Source organism: Sebastes umbrosus, chromosome 4, assembly GCF_015220745.1.
Source record: "Sebastes umbrosus isolate fSebUmb1 chromosome 4, fSebUmb1.pri, whole genome shotgun sequence".
Taxonomy (NCBI): domain Eukaryota; kingdom Metazoa; phylum Chordata; class Actinopteri; order Perciformes; family Sebastidae; genus Sebastes; species Sebastes umbrosus.
In genome coordinates, this window is record NC_051272.1 from 21,294,692 (window position 1) to 21,314,431 (window position 19,740).

The window sequence follows — 19,740 nt, forward strand, 5'->3', positions numbered from 1 at the left end:
TATGTCGAAAAAAGTCATAAAATAGTATTTTGAAAAAAAGTCATAGTAACGTATGTCGAAAAAAAGAGCAAAAAAAGTCAGGATAGCATGTTGAAAAAAATTCATAGTATTGTATGTTGAAAAATAAGTCATAGTATCATATGACGAAGAAAGAGTAAAAAAAAGTCATAGAATAGCATGTCATTAAAAAGTCATTGTATAGTATGTGTAAAGAATTAATTAAAAAAGGTATAGTATAGTATGTCAAAAAAAGAAAAGAAAGTCATTGTATAGCATGTTGAAGAAAAGTCATAAAATAGTATGATGAAAAAAGTCATTAAAAAAGGTAATAGCATAGTTTGCCATAAAAAACAAAGTCAGTCAGTGTAACAGAAATCCCATCTTGTCAGGAGAATAGTGTCTCTGTTATGAGGCTGTAACCTCTCCTCACTGTACACTGCAATATCCTTCAACTTGTACCTAGCGGAGCCTGCCAAGTCTGCATTACTGCATTGCCATTTCATTACTCACTCTCTGGCAGTGTGCGCACACGTGGCCCCAGGCTCCTGAAGTACGGCTGTCTCATTGCTTCATCAGCAGAGATCCTCTTTTTCGACTCATACTGAAATTCGGGGTGAAAAAAAGAAACACAGTCATTAACGAATGACGAATGACAATAAAATGGAGTCAGCAATTCGTGATTGCGCCTTGATTCACTTCTCTTCAACAATGCAGTCCTAACATAGCTGCAAAATGTGTCACACTGCTTTTAACATCCCAATCATTCCTGACAGATATAGTGATACTCACTCTTAGGAATGACAACAGCAGGTCAATGCCATCAGTGTCCAACCTACAGGAGAGGAGATCGGAGAGGGAGGAGGAGAGAGAGCGAGAGAGAGAGGTCAGTGGAGGTGGGGTGACTCACAGATGCCGGCGAGTGTAAGGAAGGAAACACAGTCAACTATTCCACAGGATTTCCTTACAGGAAGTGACAAAGAGCACACAGTTCTAACTAAACAAACCAATAATACTAATGTAACTCTCTAAAATCTAACTTGTCTCGTACCTGGGTCTGATTAGAAACATTTGCTCATTTCCATCTCCACTGATTACAAGGCTAACAAGAGAGGTGATGGGGAAGTGTTAAGAAACTGTAAAGTTGTAGAATTGCCATGTAAATATCTTAAATAACCCTATGTGATATTTGATAAGCTGCAATACACTATATCTGAAGTAATACAAAAAGATTATCCATATACTGTATAGTAAAAGAAGGATAAAAGGTTCCCAGTCTTACCTGGGTGCGTGGTTAATGAGCGGCTGGATCTTGTACTTGGGGAACTTATAGGACTTGAACTCGTCCATAGAAGATATTCCAGGCCAGCTGTCTTCTGTGGGAGTGCCTGTGGAGGGACATTCAATCGACCCTGTTAGTCAGGCTTTACTATGGCAGCTGGAGGGGCTTTTCACGCTGCCACAGGGGCTACATGCCGGGGTTAATGCGATTAAAGGATCATATTAAATGTCTGAGTGCACCGCTGTCAGCAGAGGGCAGCACTGACCTAGCAGCCTGAAGATGAGGTGCAGCTCGTCCTCCACCGTGGAGCCTGGGAACAGGGGCCTGCCGGCAGCCATCTCGTAGAATATACAGCCCACACCCCTGACAGGAAGACACAGACAGGAGTCATAAATAAATGACTAACACAAACTTTTTGGATCAAACTCCCTGAATTGTACATTAACTTATCCTGTTTCAATCCGTCCAGTGAATGAACTAGAATTGCGGTTGTATGCCTCCGCCATGCAAGTCAAGTTGCAGTTTACATCCGTGTCTGTCTAAAATGTCATCGGCATATTTTCTTGAGTTGTGGCCAAAAACATGTTTTGTGAGGTCACACAACACAACTTTGACCACTAAAATCTAATCAGTCCATCCTTGAGTCCTCGTGGATGTTTGTGCCAGATTTGAAGAAGTTAGCTCAAGGCGTTCCTGATCACAAGAATGGGACAGACGTGAGGTCACAGTGACCTTGACCTCTGACCACCAAATTCTAATCAGTTCATCCTTGAGTCCAAGTGGACGTTTGAGACAAATTTAAAGAAATTCCCACCAAGATTTGGTGAGATATCGTGTTCACGAGAAAGGGACGGACGGACGGATGGACGGACGGACGGACGGACGGACGGACGGACGGACGGACGGACGGACAACTTGAAAACATAATGCCTCCTGCCACAGCTGTCGCCGGCGCGGAGGCATAACAATCAAAGGAATAGGCATGAATTAATTTAAGAAAGCAGCAGGGCACTTTGAAGTTTAAGGAAAACCACTCACACTTAAATTCCATATCAGCTTGTCAATTAACAGCCGTGTTCCACATCAAAGTCTCTTTATTGTAGATTAGGACACCGGTCTGCTGCTGCACTTCATACATTGCTCAACATAAAAGCATCTCTCTTCTTAAGGATTCTATTAGCCTCCGTACCTCCGCTGCGCTCAGTCATATGGACATGCTTATTTAGTCATGCTTATTTATTCCAGTGTCACCTTTAGCTGTGTAGCATGTACAGTACCTGTTAACGTTGTATTTTAATTAGGGCTGTCAATCAATTAACATATTTAATGATAATAATATCGTGATTAATCACTAATTAATTGCACATTTTTTTTTATGTTAAATTTTATGGAGATTTGTCAAGTATTTAATATTCTTATCAACATAGTCAATACTGTATATATTAGTAATATTTCTCCTTGTTTATATTGTTCCTATTTTTATATTTCCTTCTATTTAAATTGTTCATATTTTGTTTCACTTTTGTTTGGCTTTTTGCACCGTGTTGTATCTTGCTTCTTGTTTTTTTCACTATCCCCTTTGCTGCTGTACACTGCAAATGTCCCAACTGTGGGACTAATAAAGGAATATCTTATCTCTTATCTTATGGGAGAGGGCAAATATGCTTGCTATAATGTATGTATATGTATATTATTAAAAATCAATAAACAACACAAAACAATGACAAATATTGTCCAGAAACCCTCACAGGTACTGCATTTAGCATCAAAATATGCTCAAATCATAACATGGCAAACTCAAGGCCAACAGGCAACAACAGCTGTCAGTGTGCTGACTTGACTATGACTTTGCAAGTTACGTTAATGCCTTAAAGAAATCAGTGGCGTTAAAACAAATTTGCATTAACACATTAATATTGCGTTAACTCTGACAGCCCTAATTTTAATGTATCTGGCTGCTATGACGATTTAATTTCCCTTCGGGGATTAATAAAGTCAACTAACTCTAAAGAGAGAAGTGTTTTCTAACAGTTGTAATCATCCCTGTTGAATGAGGCCCACTCACCACATGTCTATCTGCGTGGAGTACTCAGAGGAGCCCAGCAGCACGTCGGGAGGTCGATACCAAAGTGTTACCACCTCGTTAGAGTATGTTTTAGTGGGCACAGATTTGGCCCTTGCCAGGCCTGTGGAGCAGAAACATGAGAAATAAAAACAGATCCAATTGGCACATTTTAGTACAAACTTCATATCAAGGGTTTAATTCCAAAATGCCAAATATTAATTTTTAAATATGGCTCAATATAGATGAAATATGTTGGAGCAGCTTCATAAATGTAAAACAGATGTCCCTTTTCATCCAAATGGTAGATAATTTATGACACAAAATAATCTTACTCTTACACAGATTAATAATTGATGTCAATTTTTACCAAAGTCAGCCAGTTTGAGTTCTCCTCTCTCGTTGATGAGCAGATTTTGAGGCTTCAGGTCTCTGTGGAGAACTTTCCGTCTGTGACAGTACGCTAATCCTCGCAGGATTTGGAACAGAAAAATCTGGGGAAAGAGATATTTTAGATCAGCAACTATTATCATATCGGTGAAATCTGTTTCAAATAGTGATGCTGAAGAAATGCTGTTGCTACATTACATGCAATTCATCCAAACCCCTTTAAAACATAGATATAGAAGAATAAAATCAATGAATTCTAGACTGATCCTTATAGAAACACAATATTTGCATGCTCCTTCCAAACGGCCCAAGTTGAGTTTTAATGTTCAGTTTAAGTATTTTTCTTATTTAAAGCAACATTAAACCAAATTGCAACAAAATGCACACAAACAAAATACATTTTTGTGGAAAAGTAAGGTTAAGAAAACAAATTTCACTTCTCCCTCCACTGCCTACTCGCCACCACCAGGGGGCACACTAGTAGTGTTTCTAGTATTGACACCAGCAACCACAAAGTCATGGCAGTAGATGAAGTTGGCCGGGCCAGCAGGGCCGGCTGCGGAGGCTCACCTTGACATTCTGCATGCTCAGGATGTTCCCGCAGTCGTCCATGTACTGCTTGAGGTCTTTGTCCTGGATATGAGAGAGAGAGATGGAGGGCATTAGAAGAGTAGAAAGGCCACAGGCACAGCAACAGTTGTGCTCCTGTATTATCATCCTCAACTCTGCATGAATAGTCATGAATACTAATGATGCGAAATATATTCATTTTAGCGTCCGTGCACAGAATAACATGCGAGTCATGCGGGAAATGAAGGTCAAAGTTTTGTTTGTCTCACCAGGTACTCGAAGACCAGTGTGAGCGACTTCTCTGTGTGGATGATATCGTGCAGCGTCACAATGTTGGCGTGTTTCAGGTCCTTCAGTAACGACACTAGAGGGAAAGAAAGAGGGGACAGCTGTAACAACTGGATGGGTTTACATCGATTAAGCCAAGTGAGGTTTACTCATAAAGCCTTACGTTACACTCCACTACACTCAGAGTTTGAGCTGCTCCGGTATGGCCGTTGATTTAGGATCCCAAGGGTCAGCCGCAACATTTATAAAAGCCTTTTATTCCCTATGCCATACAGGCATTGAACTCACAATGACTGTCTTTATATATTATATAACCTGCTGCTACCTTCCCATTGTACTATTGTATATTGTACACTGTATATTTGTATCTTTTAATGGTGTGTTGTGTTATGTAACTTTGTTTTATTTGAAGAAGCCAAAGACAAATTTCCACTGAGGTGGACAATAAAGTCTATCTATCTATCTATCTATCTATCTATCTATCTATCTATCTATCTAATGTCTCAGACTTACGAAGGAAGCCTCATAGATTTAAATAATCAACAAAGTCACAAAACAAACAGGTAAAATACTGGGACACAAGGACACAGACCACACAAGATACAAACATCACTAACTGACTTTAGCTTATTTCCAGTAGTTGGTCTGACATTCTCACTCTAAACTAACCACAATGCATTTCTCCGGGAGGAGAGCAACCTGTAGTTTCAGGCACTTTGGTGAAGTTATGTACTGAATAAGCACCTGAGTTCAAATGTTTAATCGAGTGTTCGACGTGTTTTACTAACTGCACCAAACAGAACTAGTGACGGGGGTTGAATTCTTGCTAAAATCTGTGGATTAGGCAGCAGTGTTGCCAGATTGGGCTGGTTTTCAACCAATTAGGCAACTGTTGATTAAGTTGGGCTGGGAAAAATAGGGATTTTTTTGCTACAAGTGTGTCAGAGTGCATTTATGTGTTGACACAAAGACACCTTGTCAAAACCTAATTAACGCTTCCATGCAGCTGTCGTAGATAATAGTACAACCTTAAATTGTAGTTCAAGGTGTAAATTGGATCAACTTTCCACCACTGCATTTTCAATTACTTTTCATGCAGTTCGGCTGTGTGGCAACATTTTATATTGTGAAATATATAGTGATATTGTGGTTTTAGTTGGCTAATGTTGCTAACGTTAATCATCATGATGCCTGTCAATAACGTTCAGTCTCGTGAACGTCAACCTCAGTGTTTTAACCGGTGCTTGCTTGCGTCTACGTGGTGCGAGGCAAGCAACAGGACGCTGACTGTTGTTGACTTAATGGCCACATGTGTCACTGTTACCAAGCAAGTTCTGATTCTTACATAGAGCCCCTTTAATACCTTCTCTGATGGCTGTGCATGGCGCCCCCTCCTCGTGCTCCAGTCTGATCTCCTTCAGCGCCACAAGGTTGTCTGTCAGCTTACTCCTCCCCTTGAAGACTGTAGCGTACGTGCCCTGGAGGATGAGACAACAAGGAAAGAGATGAGTCAGATTGTCAGGTGTTACATTTAAACTCTATAACTGTGTCTGCATGTGTTACTGTATATCTCAATCAGCACCTGTGAAGAAGTCAAGGTAAACACACACACATACTCTCACGTACCTCCCCCAGTTTGTCCAGTTTGATGTAGGTCTCCAGCTTCCCAAATCCAATCTCTGACTGGAGGAGAGAAAAGGACAAACAGTGTTAATGAGGATGGCGTCTTTATTAGCACTGACAAGCTTACAGACACTACGGCAAATCCTTATGACGGCCTCGCAGCAACAGAGGGGGGGATGTAAGGAGGTCACACACCCCCAACCACCATCATAGCTAATCTCTTGTGACAGCAGACTGTTGGCTTTTGGCTTTTACAATGTGTTTGTTTATAGGGAAGGCAAGGCAAACTATTTATAAAGCATGTTTAATACACAATTATTGTGCTAGTTAATTGTCAGAAAATTAAATGGCAACTATCTTTTGTTTATTTTTTAAGCATTAATGGGAACATTTTGCCGGTTCCAGCTTCTCTAATGTTTGATTTGATGATTTTCTTTATCATGTATCATAGTAAACTGAATATATTTGTTTTTTGGACTGAATAAAATAAGCTATCTGTGGGAAATTATAGCATTTTCTGACATAGTTTCTGACATTTTACAGATGAAAATAATCCACAGATTCATCGATAATGAAAATAATCACTAGTTGCGGCCCTAATGTGCTTTAGAAAGTAAAAATTAGAAAAAGGACAAGTGCAAACAATTTAATAACCAAGATTTGAGAGTCTGAGGTCATCTTGAGTCCTCAGGAAAGCCTTTCCAGCAACAAGGAGAATAAAAACTCACCATACCTAAGCATAAACTGACCCTCTGTCAGCATAAAGACGAGAGCCAGATGAGCTGAGAGGTCTGGGTGCATCAGATATCCTGTGCTATATAAACAACTCTGCAGGGGAGCGTGTACGCAAATGCAGTGGGGACTGGGTGAAGCAGTGTTGATACTTTTCCTCTGTTCTGCTTTTGATCGATGCACATTCAAAGTAAAACTAATTATTGAGGCTGCTGACAAAGTGCAGGTTGGGGTGCAATGTAAAACAACAGGCTGAGAGGATGAGATGAGACGGGGCAAGGTGTGAGCTCTCACTCTCTCACTTCTCTTTCTAAAAGCTGCCTTTAAATAAAACATAACTCTCACGTCTATCTTTATGTTCTGCAGCACCTCCCTGATGGCCTTTCTGTTTCTATTTCTCTTTATTCTCCTCTGCTGTCGATTCTCAAATCAGAACTGCTCGCTCTCAGACGTGGGCAGTGAGTACTGTACATTTACATAAGCACAGTTTAGAGGTATCAGCAATTGATTTATTTTTTTAATACAACATTTAACAGGGAACTATTGTAGTTTCTATTTCAGTACATTTTAGCTGCAAAATGTTAGATACCTGGAAACCGTTACCCACGCCTTCATAACTAGTAGATTACTGTAATTGCTTGCTCTCTGGCATCTGCAAAAAGTTCCTCTCCCGCCTCCAGCTCATCCAAAACTCTGCAGCTAGGATTTTGCCCCGGACAAGGAAACATGACCACATCTCACCGATCCTGGCTTCCTTACATTGGCTACCTGTTGCTTTTAGAATTGATTTCAAAATATTACTAATTACTTACAAAGCTCTGAGAGGCCTCGCCCCAAGTTATTTATTAGATCTTTTACTGCCCTCTGTCCTTTCCCGCACTCTGAGATCCTCAGATGCGTCATTCCTTGTGGTTCCAAGGTCCAGATTCATACACAAAGGTGATAGAGCCTTTGAAGACAGGGTTACCTAGAATAGGGGTGCAAACTCTGTCGCGTCTTTCAAATCACTTTTAAACACTTGACTTTTTTAGAATTGCTTTTCTGTGATTTTATTTATGTTTTATGACATTTTAGTTGATTTACCCTTTGGGTTTTTATGTGTTCAGTTCAGTTATTGGCTTTTAGTACATTTCATTATCCTTGTGTTTTAAATGTGTTCTGTTTTTATTGTAAAGCACTTTGTAACTGTTTTGAAAGGTGCTATATACATAAAGATATTATTATTATTATTATTATTATTATTATTAGACGATGGTTCGGTGATACAACGACAATTATATGCCATGAAATTATATATAAATTAGGGCTGTCAATCGATTAAAATATTTAATCGCGATTAATGGCATAATTGTCCATGATTCATGACAATTACTCTCACATATTTAACAACACAAAACAATGACACATATTGTCCAGAAACCCTCACAGGTACTGCAAGGTAAATATGCTCAAATCATAACATGGCAAACTGCAGCCCAACAGGCGACAACAGCTGTCAGTGTGTCAGTGTGCTGACTTGACCATGACTTGCCCCAAACTGCATGTGATTATCATAAAGTGGGCATGTCTGTAAAGGGGAGACTCGTAGGTACCCATAGAACCCATTTTCATTCACATATCTTGAGGTCAGAGGTCAAGGGACCCCTTTGAAAATGGCCATGCCAGCTTTTCCTCGCCAAAATTTAGCGCAAGTTTTTACAATTATTTAGCCTCCTTCACGACAAGCCAGTATGACCTGGTTGGTATCAATGTTTTTTCTAGGTTTTTTTAATTTTATATGATGCCAGTATCTTCACTCTAGCTTTAAAACTGAGCCCACTACAAACTCCAAAATCGCAAGTTGTGTTAATGCGTTAAAGAAATTAGTGGCGTTAAAACAAATTTGCTTTAACACGTTATTATCGCCCTATCACTCTAGAAATTATACATAGATATTTGTAAAACCTCTGAGTCTTTGGGTATATTAAACCATTGTGGGCGATGTTGAAAATCAATGAGCAGGAAGGCGATGAAGTGCCATGATTTGTCAGGTATGTAATATTCTTTTTAGCTAAAACAAGTGTTTCTAAATTGATAGAGACGTGAGGCAAAGATACTGCATGAGGTGAAAGGGCCAGGTGTATAACAACTAGAAGTAAGAAAAGCATAACTGAACCTTTACACTTTCCATCGCGAATAAACACCCATAAATCCACTTAGACCTCGTAGAAAAAAGATGCTTTTAACTACAGAACTTGCTTGAGAATCTTCATATTTTTTATATAGTTTCAATATAATCCAGTGATAGCTGTCTATACAACCAGGGGTACATTGCAAACAGGAACTGCTAACTGCTAATTTGGCACAATATTAGCCAAAAGTAAACAAATATAGGCTAAAAAAGGGAGATCAAGTTGTAGCCCATACCGTAACTAACTGAATTTTTGTATTTGTGTCCTCCTGATGAATGTAAGTCCAATAATCGTTCTCCTTTTAGCCCTGAGAAAAATATCTGTCTCTTTAGCAGCTAAATGCTCCACTATGTTCACCAGCTATTCGTTAACTTTGTCTGCTGTTCGGTGCTGGGCAGGAAGTGTACGGTGGGTTCATTAGAGGTTGAAAACTGAATCATGTTTACTTTGCATTTATTATCCATCTGACTACGCCCTTTCACTTTCTGGTTTTCCTTCTCTTTCTATCCACCACATTGTCTTTTCTTTCTTGCCCTCTTAACAGTTTCTACACTTTCTCCATCCCTCTCCCCCTTTTATCTCTCCGTCTCACCAGTGATGCTCTGCGGGAGCGTCGGCTCAGCGGCTGGTCGAAGGGCGGGCTGCTCAGCTGCAGCTTCTCCAGGTAACCGTCAGGTATCCGGATGTCGGCCGGCAGGGACAGACGTTTGTTCAGGTCCTGCGCACACACACACAAATGGATAAAAACAACAGAGAACCTAATTTAAAAACAGTGTCAACATGATATAAAACCATGAAAAACAGGAATAAACCCTCAGCAAACAGCATAAGCTCTGAATAAATACCAGTGATTGACAACAAAATGGCTGAAACCCAGAGTAAACAAGTAGAATCCGTAAGAACCAGCCAGCTTCAGGCCTGAATGGTCAACAGAGAGAGCAGTGTGTGTATATGTGTGTGTATAAATACATGTGTAGCAGCATGCGTCTATACAGCTTTGTGTAGCAACATAATAAAAGCAGCCTGTGGAGCCTTTAAGAGTTCGAAGTAAAGTCTTTCCCAGAGCAACAAAGTACTAAAGCATGATCCTAATGACTTGTTACATAAAATCCAACACACACACACACTCACAATACAACGTCTGGATTCTTCCCATCATGCATTTCCTCTATTTGTTAGATTACTGTTAATCCGGCCTCTCTCTCTCTCTCTCTCTCTCTCTCTCTCTCTCTCTCTCTCTCTCTCCCCCTCTCTCTAGCTGCTTTAAATCTTTCACTCCCTCTGAGGTAACACTGGACACTTAGTAACACCCCGCCGCTCCACCTCTTCCTCACCAACATACAACAATATGCAACTTTGAACTTTCACCATTTCAACAACAAGCCCATTGATGAATCTGTAACTGAAAGTGACTGACTTGTGAATGGGTGAACTGACCCTACAGCCTTTCATTCAACCCACAACAGTGACTCAGCTTTTTGAGATACGGTCAGTTTTTATAGGATGTGATGTTTTTTTTACAATTTCAGTAAATAAGACATACTGTGTACATTGCACACGGCGGTATTAATATGTGGACATGTTTATTAGAATTTTTATTCTAATGCAGAGTGTAACAAGATAGATTTTGCTGCTGTGAAGATTTTTTTTGTTGTATGATTTAATAAAAATATTTTTTATTAAGTTGGTCAAGAACCATGTGCAAAAAAATAAATCATTATTTCAAGTAAAGAAAGGTGTGTGCTTCTTACCAGATCTATATATCCCTAATTTACAAGCAGCGTATACTATACTCCAAATGTGTTTTGAAAATCATATAAATATTAGGGCTGTCTATCGATTAAAATATGTAATCGCAATTAATCGCATGATTGGCCATAGTTAATCGCGATTAATCACAAATTAATTGCACGTTTTTATCTGTTAAAAATGTACCTTAAAGGGAGATTTGTCAAGTATTAAATACTCTTATCAACATGGGAGTGGGCAAATATGTTTGCTTTATGCAAATGTATGTATATATTTATTATTGGAAATCAATTAACAAAACAAAACAATGACAAATAATGTCCAGAAACCCTCACAGGTACTGCATTTAGCATAAAAAATATGCTCAAATCATAACGTGGCAAATTCAAGCCCAACGGGCAACAACAGCTGTCAGTGTGTCAGTGTGCTGACTTGACTATGACTTGCCCCAAAACTGCATGTGATTATCATAAAGTGGGCATGTCTGTAAAGGGGAGACTCGTGGGTACCCATAGAACCCATTTTCATTCACATATCTTGAGGTCAGAGGTCAAGGGACCCCTTTGAAAAATGGTCATGACAGTTTTTCCTCACCAAAATTTAGCATTTTAAGGTTAGAGCTCCTTTGCGTTAACGCGTTATTATTGCATTAACTTTGACAGCCCTAATAAATATGCTATGATGCATCTGTAATTTAGAATGACGTTATTTCCAGTTTTGCTTGTCTGTAGAGTCTGTGTTGGATCAAGATTGGTGGTTTTTCCCCAGAGCAAGGGATGCCATCCATCACCTGACCTTTGCACCCCCCCCCCCCCCCCCCCCCCCCCCCCCCTCCCTCCAGTTGTCCAATCAACCCGGCCTAATCTGTTACAACAGGGGCCCATCTGGGCCGTATTACAGTAATCCTTGTGATGTAATCCCAAAACAGCACGGCTTCCTCTCCAGCGAGAAACATACAATCCTCCACCTGAACACAGACGGAGGGATTTCCTCACTCTTCCTCCTCCTCCTCTTCATCTTCTTCTACCGTCCCTCCTCTGATTGTCACATCAGCACAAAGGCAAAGATTGAGGCCACACAGTGATTTCGCTGCTGGATCACTTTATCAACAACAAGCACGCGGTCAATCACGCCGCTCACGCCAGCACAAACTACACAGAATGATTGTTTGGGCTGAAAGAAAGTATAACATCGTGTGCTTGTTTACGTGCTTCTGTCCAAATAAACCTCTTCTGGTTGTGAAACAGTCACAGGAAGTGTGGGGTGCACTGCTTTGTCGATACACAGCGAGAGGTGATGTGTCATGTCTCTGTGTGTGGGTAGCCCAAAATGGAGTAAGCTGCTTAACTACGCGTTTAAGGGTTTTTTTCTTTTCGTGCAATCTTGCGTGCTCGGTTTGACTTTGTAGCTACTGGTATCTGCTCGTAAATCCCCAGAGGTCCTGCAATCAAACCAACCAATAAACACTGTCAGAGGGAGCGAAGTGTGTGTTCTTCAATCACAAGACGTTTCCTCGCATGATCACCCAGCAGGTACTGTGCAACATGTGGTTCACTGGTAAGATGTCAACATCAACCACACAGAAAAATACCATTACAGTACAATAAAAACAAGTACACGATTGTTCTTTTTGTTAAATGTTGCAGGTTGTTTTTACATTTAATTAGCTTTCTTTCATGAAAACTTTGTTTGAAACATCTTAAATTGGTCAAATGTCATGTTTTGATTGTATTTAAGAGTGTGTGTGTTAATACAAAGCAAAAAAAAACAGGTTTCTTCAACCCATCTTAACAGCTGCTGATGAAATTTGTAGGATTTGCAAGAGACTTTACATCTCAGCCAGTATTTTGAAAACAGTCCCTGGACGTTTAAGACCTCCATCTTTACCTGCATATTTCAAAATGTAGAATGAAAGGTCAAGTGAAATTGGAAACAAAACCGTCAAATCTACAAATCTATTTCCCAAACAAATCTTTGGTATGTTTCTTCTTTAAGTAGTATTAAAAGGTGCAAAATGTGAGATTGGGAGCATATCTATTGCCTCAACACAACATGTGCGACCGGCCAAGTCAAAAAAGCACAGAGAAACTCGGATTACAAGACACACAGAGGAAGAGCGACTTCATTCTCTGCTCAGGTAGACATTACTCCTCGATATCTTTACATAGCAAAGATATTATATTAATATTCTGGATATCGTACTGAGCATCTTTAAACTTAATGACAATGGAAACGAAGAAGGCGAGAAGTAATTTTCTTGTTCACTTTCACTATGAACCTGCACAGCCGTAAATCCTCAAATCCAATTAGTAGCCATTAAGGTGGATTGAAGGGACCAAGTCTTGGCTTTGTTGTGAAAAACAGAGAGATAAACACACAGCTTCAGATGTTGTTTAAAGTCCTCAATACAATCCAAACATCATGTCCAAATGTATGGTTTGTGTTGAACACTAAACAAATGAAAGAAGCATCAAACACTGGTGTCCTTTTGTCCTATCTGATCTGATCTTTACTACTGAAACCTAAAAGATAATCAGATTTAAGTCAATGTCAGAAATATGTGATAGTCAAGAAAACCCCGTTGAGCCCACGTTATCCGTTACCTTCAGATAAAGCAGTGTGATTCCTCTTCTAACTTCAGGCTGCCTTTCATGTGTCCCTACGAGCCGAATGTATTAAAGCTCTCACTCTTGATCTGATTCTACATTTGTGTGCAAGTCAGTCTTTCCTTATGCTCTCTGCTGAATAAAACTCTGCGTAGCGTGGTGCAAGCCATGATATTATTACTATTATCTCTACAGTGGCTTGTTTTTGTTCTGAAAAAGGGCTGGGCGATATGGCCAAAATCTTCTATCACGATCATTTCATACCTCAATAATGACATACATCTCGATATACCATGTTTTCTGGTGATTCAATAAATAATAATTTAATATAAAAAAAGCCACTTGGTAAAGCCTTTTTTTGTATACTCCTGTGTGAATTGAATACTTGACAAATGAAAAGTATTTTCTCATTTTAAGAACTTGAGTGATAAATGAGCATAACAGTTTTAAGTGGAATTATAGAGAAAAAATAAATAAATATATGCCTAGCCTATATTGCGATACAACAGATAAACAGATATAACAGATAAACGTGCCCAGCCTTATGAATTTGGGATAATAACAACGCTGTACTGTATTTAATACAAGCAAAATCACACGCCCTGGATTCAAAAGATGCTTGTGGTAAAATTAAATCCCCTCTTAGACAACAACACCAAAAAATTAATAATGACAGCGAGAAGTCTTTCCATAATGTGTTGACATTATGTTACCACCAGAGGAATGTCAAAATCTGCCTGTCCTTTACCGACTCAGTGTGTGTGCATGTGTGTGTAAAGTAAAGTAAGAAAGGGTGTCGGGTGGGTGGTACGTTAGCGGCTGGGAAACCTTTATGAAACAGATTTTACAGTACAGTATGTGGAGTCACTGTGTGCATATGTGTGTGTGTCCCCTGCTGAGATTTTGTGGGCAGCTGAGGACTTCAGCGTGTTCATGACACACTACGAGAATTCGCCTACGCTGAGTAATAGCACGGTGCTGTAATGCACACACCATTAAATACCAATTATTGCATAAAGTCCATTATCTAACGTTCATTATTATTTACTTTTAATCAAAATATAGCTTCAACAGTAAAGCGGAGGCTGACGAATAAATGTGTCATGATTCATAACAGTAACATATTCAAACGTTAAAAAGTGGTAGTGACTCATAACACCCATCCACCATTTAAAAGGTTATGCGAGGATGAATAAAATGTGAAAGAAACAATCCCCACCTCTGCAGAGATGCGTCTGTTCCCTCGGTTCCGCAGACAAACACCCGTGGGCGACTGCACCTCATCGGAGGAAGTCCCCGACGCCTGGTCACTCTCCCCGTCTGACCCCATCTTCAGGTTCTCATGGACGATATCTGGAGTGGAGGAAGAAAGACAAATAGGATAAGAGGTCGACAGATGGAGCAGGTCTGTGGAAACACCGGCTGATGACTTCAACAGGAAAGAAAAACACTCTCTTGGACACTTTTACGAGCCCCTCTGTTCTTATCAAGCTCCTGGCTGTGTCGAACGCAAGATATACACAAGAAGTATATTAGATCTAATATGTTTGACTGATAGATTTAATTTATTTCATCGCCACGGGGCCTTACAAGACATATCCATACATCACACTGTAATTATCCCATGCCTTAAACAAACACGTTGCCATTTCCTCCAGGCGTCATGCTTCATATTAGGGAGTGTTGTGAATTTAAATATTGTATCTGGGTTGGGGATCCAAGTTGCTGGTCTGCTGTTAGTGTCCAAAGTCATTATTTTTAGTCTCATTTTTCAACAAATGGCTTATTGTGTGACTGAATGTAACACTGGAAGGATTGTACTGATATTTATGTGCGTGTCTGCGCTAATACAGCATATGCCTCTAGCAGTGGTTTGTTTAAACACATAATACATCACTCTGTGCGTGTGTAGGCTCAGCTGACTCAGTAGACATGTGGAATACAAGGATTTTACATGTAGTTTAAGAATATTCTACATCCGGACTTTTAATTTAACGTAACATAACTTTTAAATTAACATCTGAAATAACAGCCACTGTAGCAATTTAAATAAACCTCCTGTACTAATCCTTCGTTTAAAGTCACCGGAAAGACAAATATCAAATGTGATCACAGCCTGTTTATGTGTGTGTGTGTGTGTGTGTGTGTGTGTGTGTGTGTGTGTGTGTGTGTGTGTGTGTGTGTGTGTGTGAGTGCGTGCGTGTGTGCGTGTCTCACCGAGGCGACTGCCATTGCGAGGCATGACCATGAGAGAGCCCAGGCCTCCTCCGATGACACTCTGAGGCCGTCGGAGCGGCGGCTTTTTAAAGGAGCCTGTGTACTGGTGGAGGAAGGAGTGGACACTGTGGGCCGACGGAGGACGACCGTTCCTCACTATGGGCTCTGTGGAAGAAGACACAACATTTTATTTTTTTTAATTATGACAAAAATCTGACAAAAAAATTACTGAGCAAGCATATGAGTCTGTTTGTGACTGAACGAAGGCAACTGGTAACAGAAACACTGAATCCTATAAAAACAAATAAAGTTTTCCAACCATTCACAAACTTCAAATCTCAGTAGGCATCAGTCAAAATGGCTAAAAGTTCATTAACTATTTAATGATAAATGGAAGTTGGTGACGATTTCAGGCATTTTGCAGTCTAAAAGCTTTCTGATGCACTAACTATACATTACTGGTTACATAGCATAACACCAGCCTGCATAAAATAATCACAGTTACATAAGCGGTTTCAACTCGTAATCTACTGATGGTTAGATTTGCGTGTTATGTCAGTTAACGGCTGTGACCTAGTGAGATAGTAAATTGCATGCTGAACAAAATATTATTCCACATTAAGCATGTTTCCATAAATGAACAACAACACTGAATTTTCTTTTTCACAGGTTTAAAACGGATAAACAAAAAATGTCAAACAGAGTGAGAAACAGAAGAAAACAGGTTGTTTGCGAACAAAGAACTGTGACAACACCGATGAATACAAGAGAAACAGCGACACGGAGATGATGAAAGTAAAGGACTGATAAAGGAATTGTTATACAATAGATTATACAGTAGATTGTGTACTTATATAACACAAGTGAAATGTGTTAAATATACATAACAATAACAGGAGAATTTAAATGTGATCATATTTTTAGCACACCTGAAAACATCATTAAAAAAATCATAATGCTGCCTATTCGTAACAGTACTTGTCGTGGATATACAAAAACTTTATAAAAACCAACCTGATTTGGTGCAATCTAATCTTTATGTGCTTTAATTTGTCCAGAATATCACATTCCTGCAGCCTCCCAATGAAACAAGGGTTACCCAACTGTAAACAGAGCTGGGGCTGTTACAATGTGGTCTGTTTTCTCATCCAGTGTCAGCAGTGTATTTTGTCTGGAGAAAAGAGTCTAAAACTGGTCTAAATCCACTGACAGAGGAGCATTTGTCCAAATGCAAGAATGGAGCTGACAGAGGTGAAAGATTTATAGTGTATAGAGTAGCACCAACGAAGACGCCAACAGTGAAAGTGAGGAGAAAATGGAGCTCTAGAGAAGCTGTTTAGCAGGCGGACGGAGCTCAGACAGAGTTATACTGTAGGACATGTGCAACAAGAGCAGTGGAGATTAGGACGAGACATAACAGTTAAAGAGTAACATAAAAGAAAGATGGTTACGGAGCACATTGGTTTGTCTCTGAAAACAGGACGCTTTTAGCCGTTTTAGTACATTTTACATGCATGATTAAAATAAGGTTTTACAGTTACACTAAGATTTTAGCAATGTGTGACGCATGTGTTTGGCACGTAATGAGCATATGATTAGAATGAGACTTGGATTATACTGCTCAAGTTGTGTGAGAGTCTGTAAACAGATGTTTTGATATAGTTTTGCTGTTGTTAAACGCGGCCTCATGGTAACATGGGGTGAGAAACAAATATACAAATGATCTTTCTGTGGGTAAAGTCTTCCTTTAATATGGTGAACCCTCCACCCAAACATGCAAACAGAGGCGGAGTGGTTAGAGTGTGTAGAGGCTTATCATCATATCATATGTCTGAAGCAACAATGGGAACAAAGGGCAGTCGCCACGGTAGCTATCCCTTTAATATCTCTGGTTTTATTAGGCACTGGGAGCAATGTTGGAAATCAACAAGTAGGACTGACTGATGGCAACACCGGATTCTTTTGATGGAACTTTTATTTTTTTACATCAGTGTTATGAAATACTTTGATTGGGTGTTTTATCTGATATAGTGTTTAATCAATAAGCTGTATGCCTCACTGTGTGGAAGTGACTGAGATCATTATTTTACGTGGAAGGCAACATCAAGCTTGACTTAAACAATGATTTCCCATTTCACATGTAAAACAAAATGTAAAAAATAAATAAATAGATATAAATTGACTGAATTGTTTATTATTAAAAAAATTAATCCTACACCAACTTGGTAAAACATCTTCAATATTAATAGGAATCACCAAAGTGTAAACATTTTTAATGTGACAACAAACATAGAACTGAATTGAATAGATCGACCCCAATGTCACCGATACCCGATCCAGCTATTTGAGTCTGTATTGGCCCGATATCCAATCCGGTGGATCCCTAATTTTTTATTAACGGACTAATTTAACCCCATACAGGTACCTTTTAAGTGTTCCGAAGGTCATTATAAAAAAATATCATGTTTTTCATTGAGTTAGATTTACAAAGCCAACACTAACATTTTGTTTCAGTCACTGTAGTCCTACTGGCCTCAGAGGGTGTTTGTTTTGGGCTGTATAACAGATGACTGAATGTGCTCTACCTCACGGAGACATCACGGTAACCCTCCCCACACCCGATTAGATAAATGCACCCCTGACTGGGCTGTCATCAACCATTGGCTCTGATTTTCAAGCTGGAAAAACAAGGCTGTCAAATCTATCTTAATCTTGAATAAATCCGAGGCAGGAAATAAGACATGTAGCTGCAGAGTCATGCTTCATTTTATTTCTGCTATTCCTAATAATAAATACTGAACAAGATTTGAGAGGTTTGAGAGGAGGCTATCCACGTCACCATCTAAACCCCCACCACCCCCAATCGCTTTCTGATTAGTCTAGCTTTTAGTTTCCAGGGTCAACCAATTCTCAGTCCATTTTTTAGACTTAAATCTTATTTACAAAATTAAGCTCACAAGGTTCAGGCTGATTCAGAGTGCTCTGGGCGTGCGTGTCTTGTTAACCTAAAAAAACAGATGTCCCTACGTAACCGTTTTGTAAGCACCGACATAAAAACTTTGGAACATTTGGTGTGTCCTATATAACAAGACATGTCCTCAATTTGTTTTTTTTGTTATTGTATTTTTGTTGCACACATCATCAACAAGCCCTTCTACACCAATGAGGCATTTCCTAGATTTCCTATGAAAACAGAAACATATACACAGCCACCATGTAATATCTAGGGCCGGGACGATTCACCTATCTCCCGATTCGATACTATCACAATACGTGGGTGCCAATACCATATTCAAATCAATTCAATTTATTTTTATACAGCGTCAAATCATATCAGAAGTTATCTCGAAACACTTTTTATATAGAGCAGATCAGACCGTACTCTATAGTCTAGACCGTACTCTATATGTATTGTGATTTTTAAGTATTGCATTCTACAAGTATTGCGATTTTTGTTAACTTTTTTAACACTAGACCATGGGAAAAAGGTTGAATCATACACTTCCAGGGAGTTTTACTTTGGAAAATATCTAAATGAATACAGTAAAAATGTTTGTTTTTCAGCATGTATGTAGTCAGAGATGTCCTGACGTCAAATATATCAGTCATTGTCAGGCATTATTTATAATTTTTTTTCCAGTAACCCAACAATCAAAGACTAAAAATATATAAATATTTCCCTCACAAATTAGTGGTATTGACTTTTTAATTTATAAGGGACATGTAATGTTTTATACTTCTGGTGAATATAATCCATTCAATCTTATTTCCATATATGTATTTTGTATATACAGTTCACTTTCTTAACACCTCGTTTTGAAAAACGGACGTAGTCACACGTGTATACTTTCGCTAACATCGCCAAATCCGTCGTTAGCTCTCTCTAGCTCTCCCGTCAGCTCCGTTCTCTTAAAACATCCATGGTCAGCTCCATCGGGGTCGCTTGAATGCATTTAACATAAATGTCAGTATTTGGGTGCTCTACAGTTGTAGCGTTGGCCGATTTGACCACGGAGATACGAGTGACGGCTGATTGACCGCAACACGAGTTAG

The 19,740-nt window shown here is 39.4% G+C and overlaps 1 protein-coding gene across 1 annotated transcript in view; it reads right to left on the bottom strand.

Annotated features, from left to right (window-relative positions):
- The window catches only part of LOC119486615 (cyclin-dependent kinase 17-like), a 41,556-nt gene that overhangs the window by 3,776 nt on the left and 18,040 nt on the right, over window positions 1–19,740 (bottom strand). Inside the window, exons 3-15 of the mRNA XM_037766860.1 lie at window positions 15,688–15,852; window positions 14,690–14,823; window positions 9,708–9,833; window positions 6,216–6,272; window positions 5,953–6,067; window positions 4,571–4,665; window positions 4,302–4,364; window positions 3,712–3,835; window positions 3,345–3,465; window positions 1,545–1,642; window positions 1,280–1,385; window positions 790–832; window positions 511–601 (exon numbers count right to left, since the gene is read on the bottom strand). Coding sequence (XP_037622788.1) covers window positions 511–601; window positions 790–832; window positions 1,280–1,385; window positions 1,545–1,642; window positions 3,345–3,465; window positions 3,712–3,835; window positions 4,302–4,364; window positions 4,571–4,665; window positions 5,953–6,067; window positions 6,216–6,272; window positions 9,708–9,833; window positions 14,690–14,823; window positions 15,688–15,852 — 1,338 coding nt within the window. The remainder of the gene's footprint in view (window positions 1–510; window positions 602–789; window positions 833–1,279; window positions 1,386–1,544; window positions 1,643–3,344; window positions 3,466–3,711; window positions 3,836–4,301; window positions 4,365–4,570; window positions 4,666–5,952; window positions 6,068–6,215; window positions 6,273–9,707; window positions 9,834–14,689; window positions 14,824–15,687; window positions 15,853–19,740) is intronic.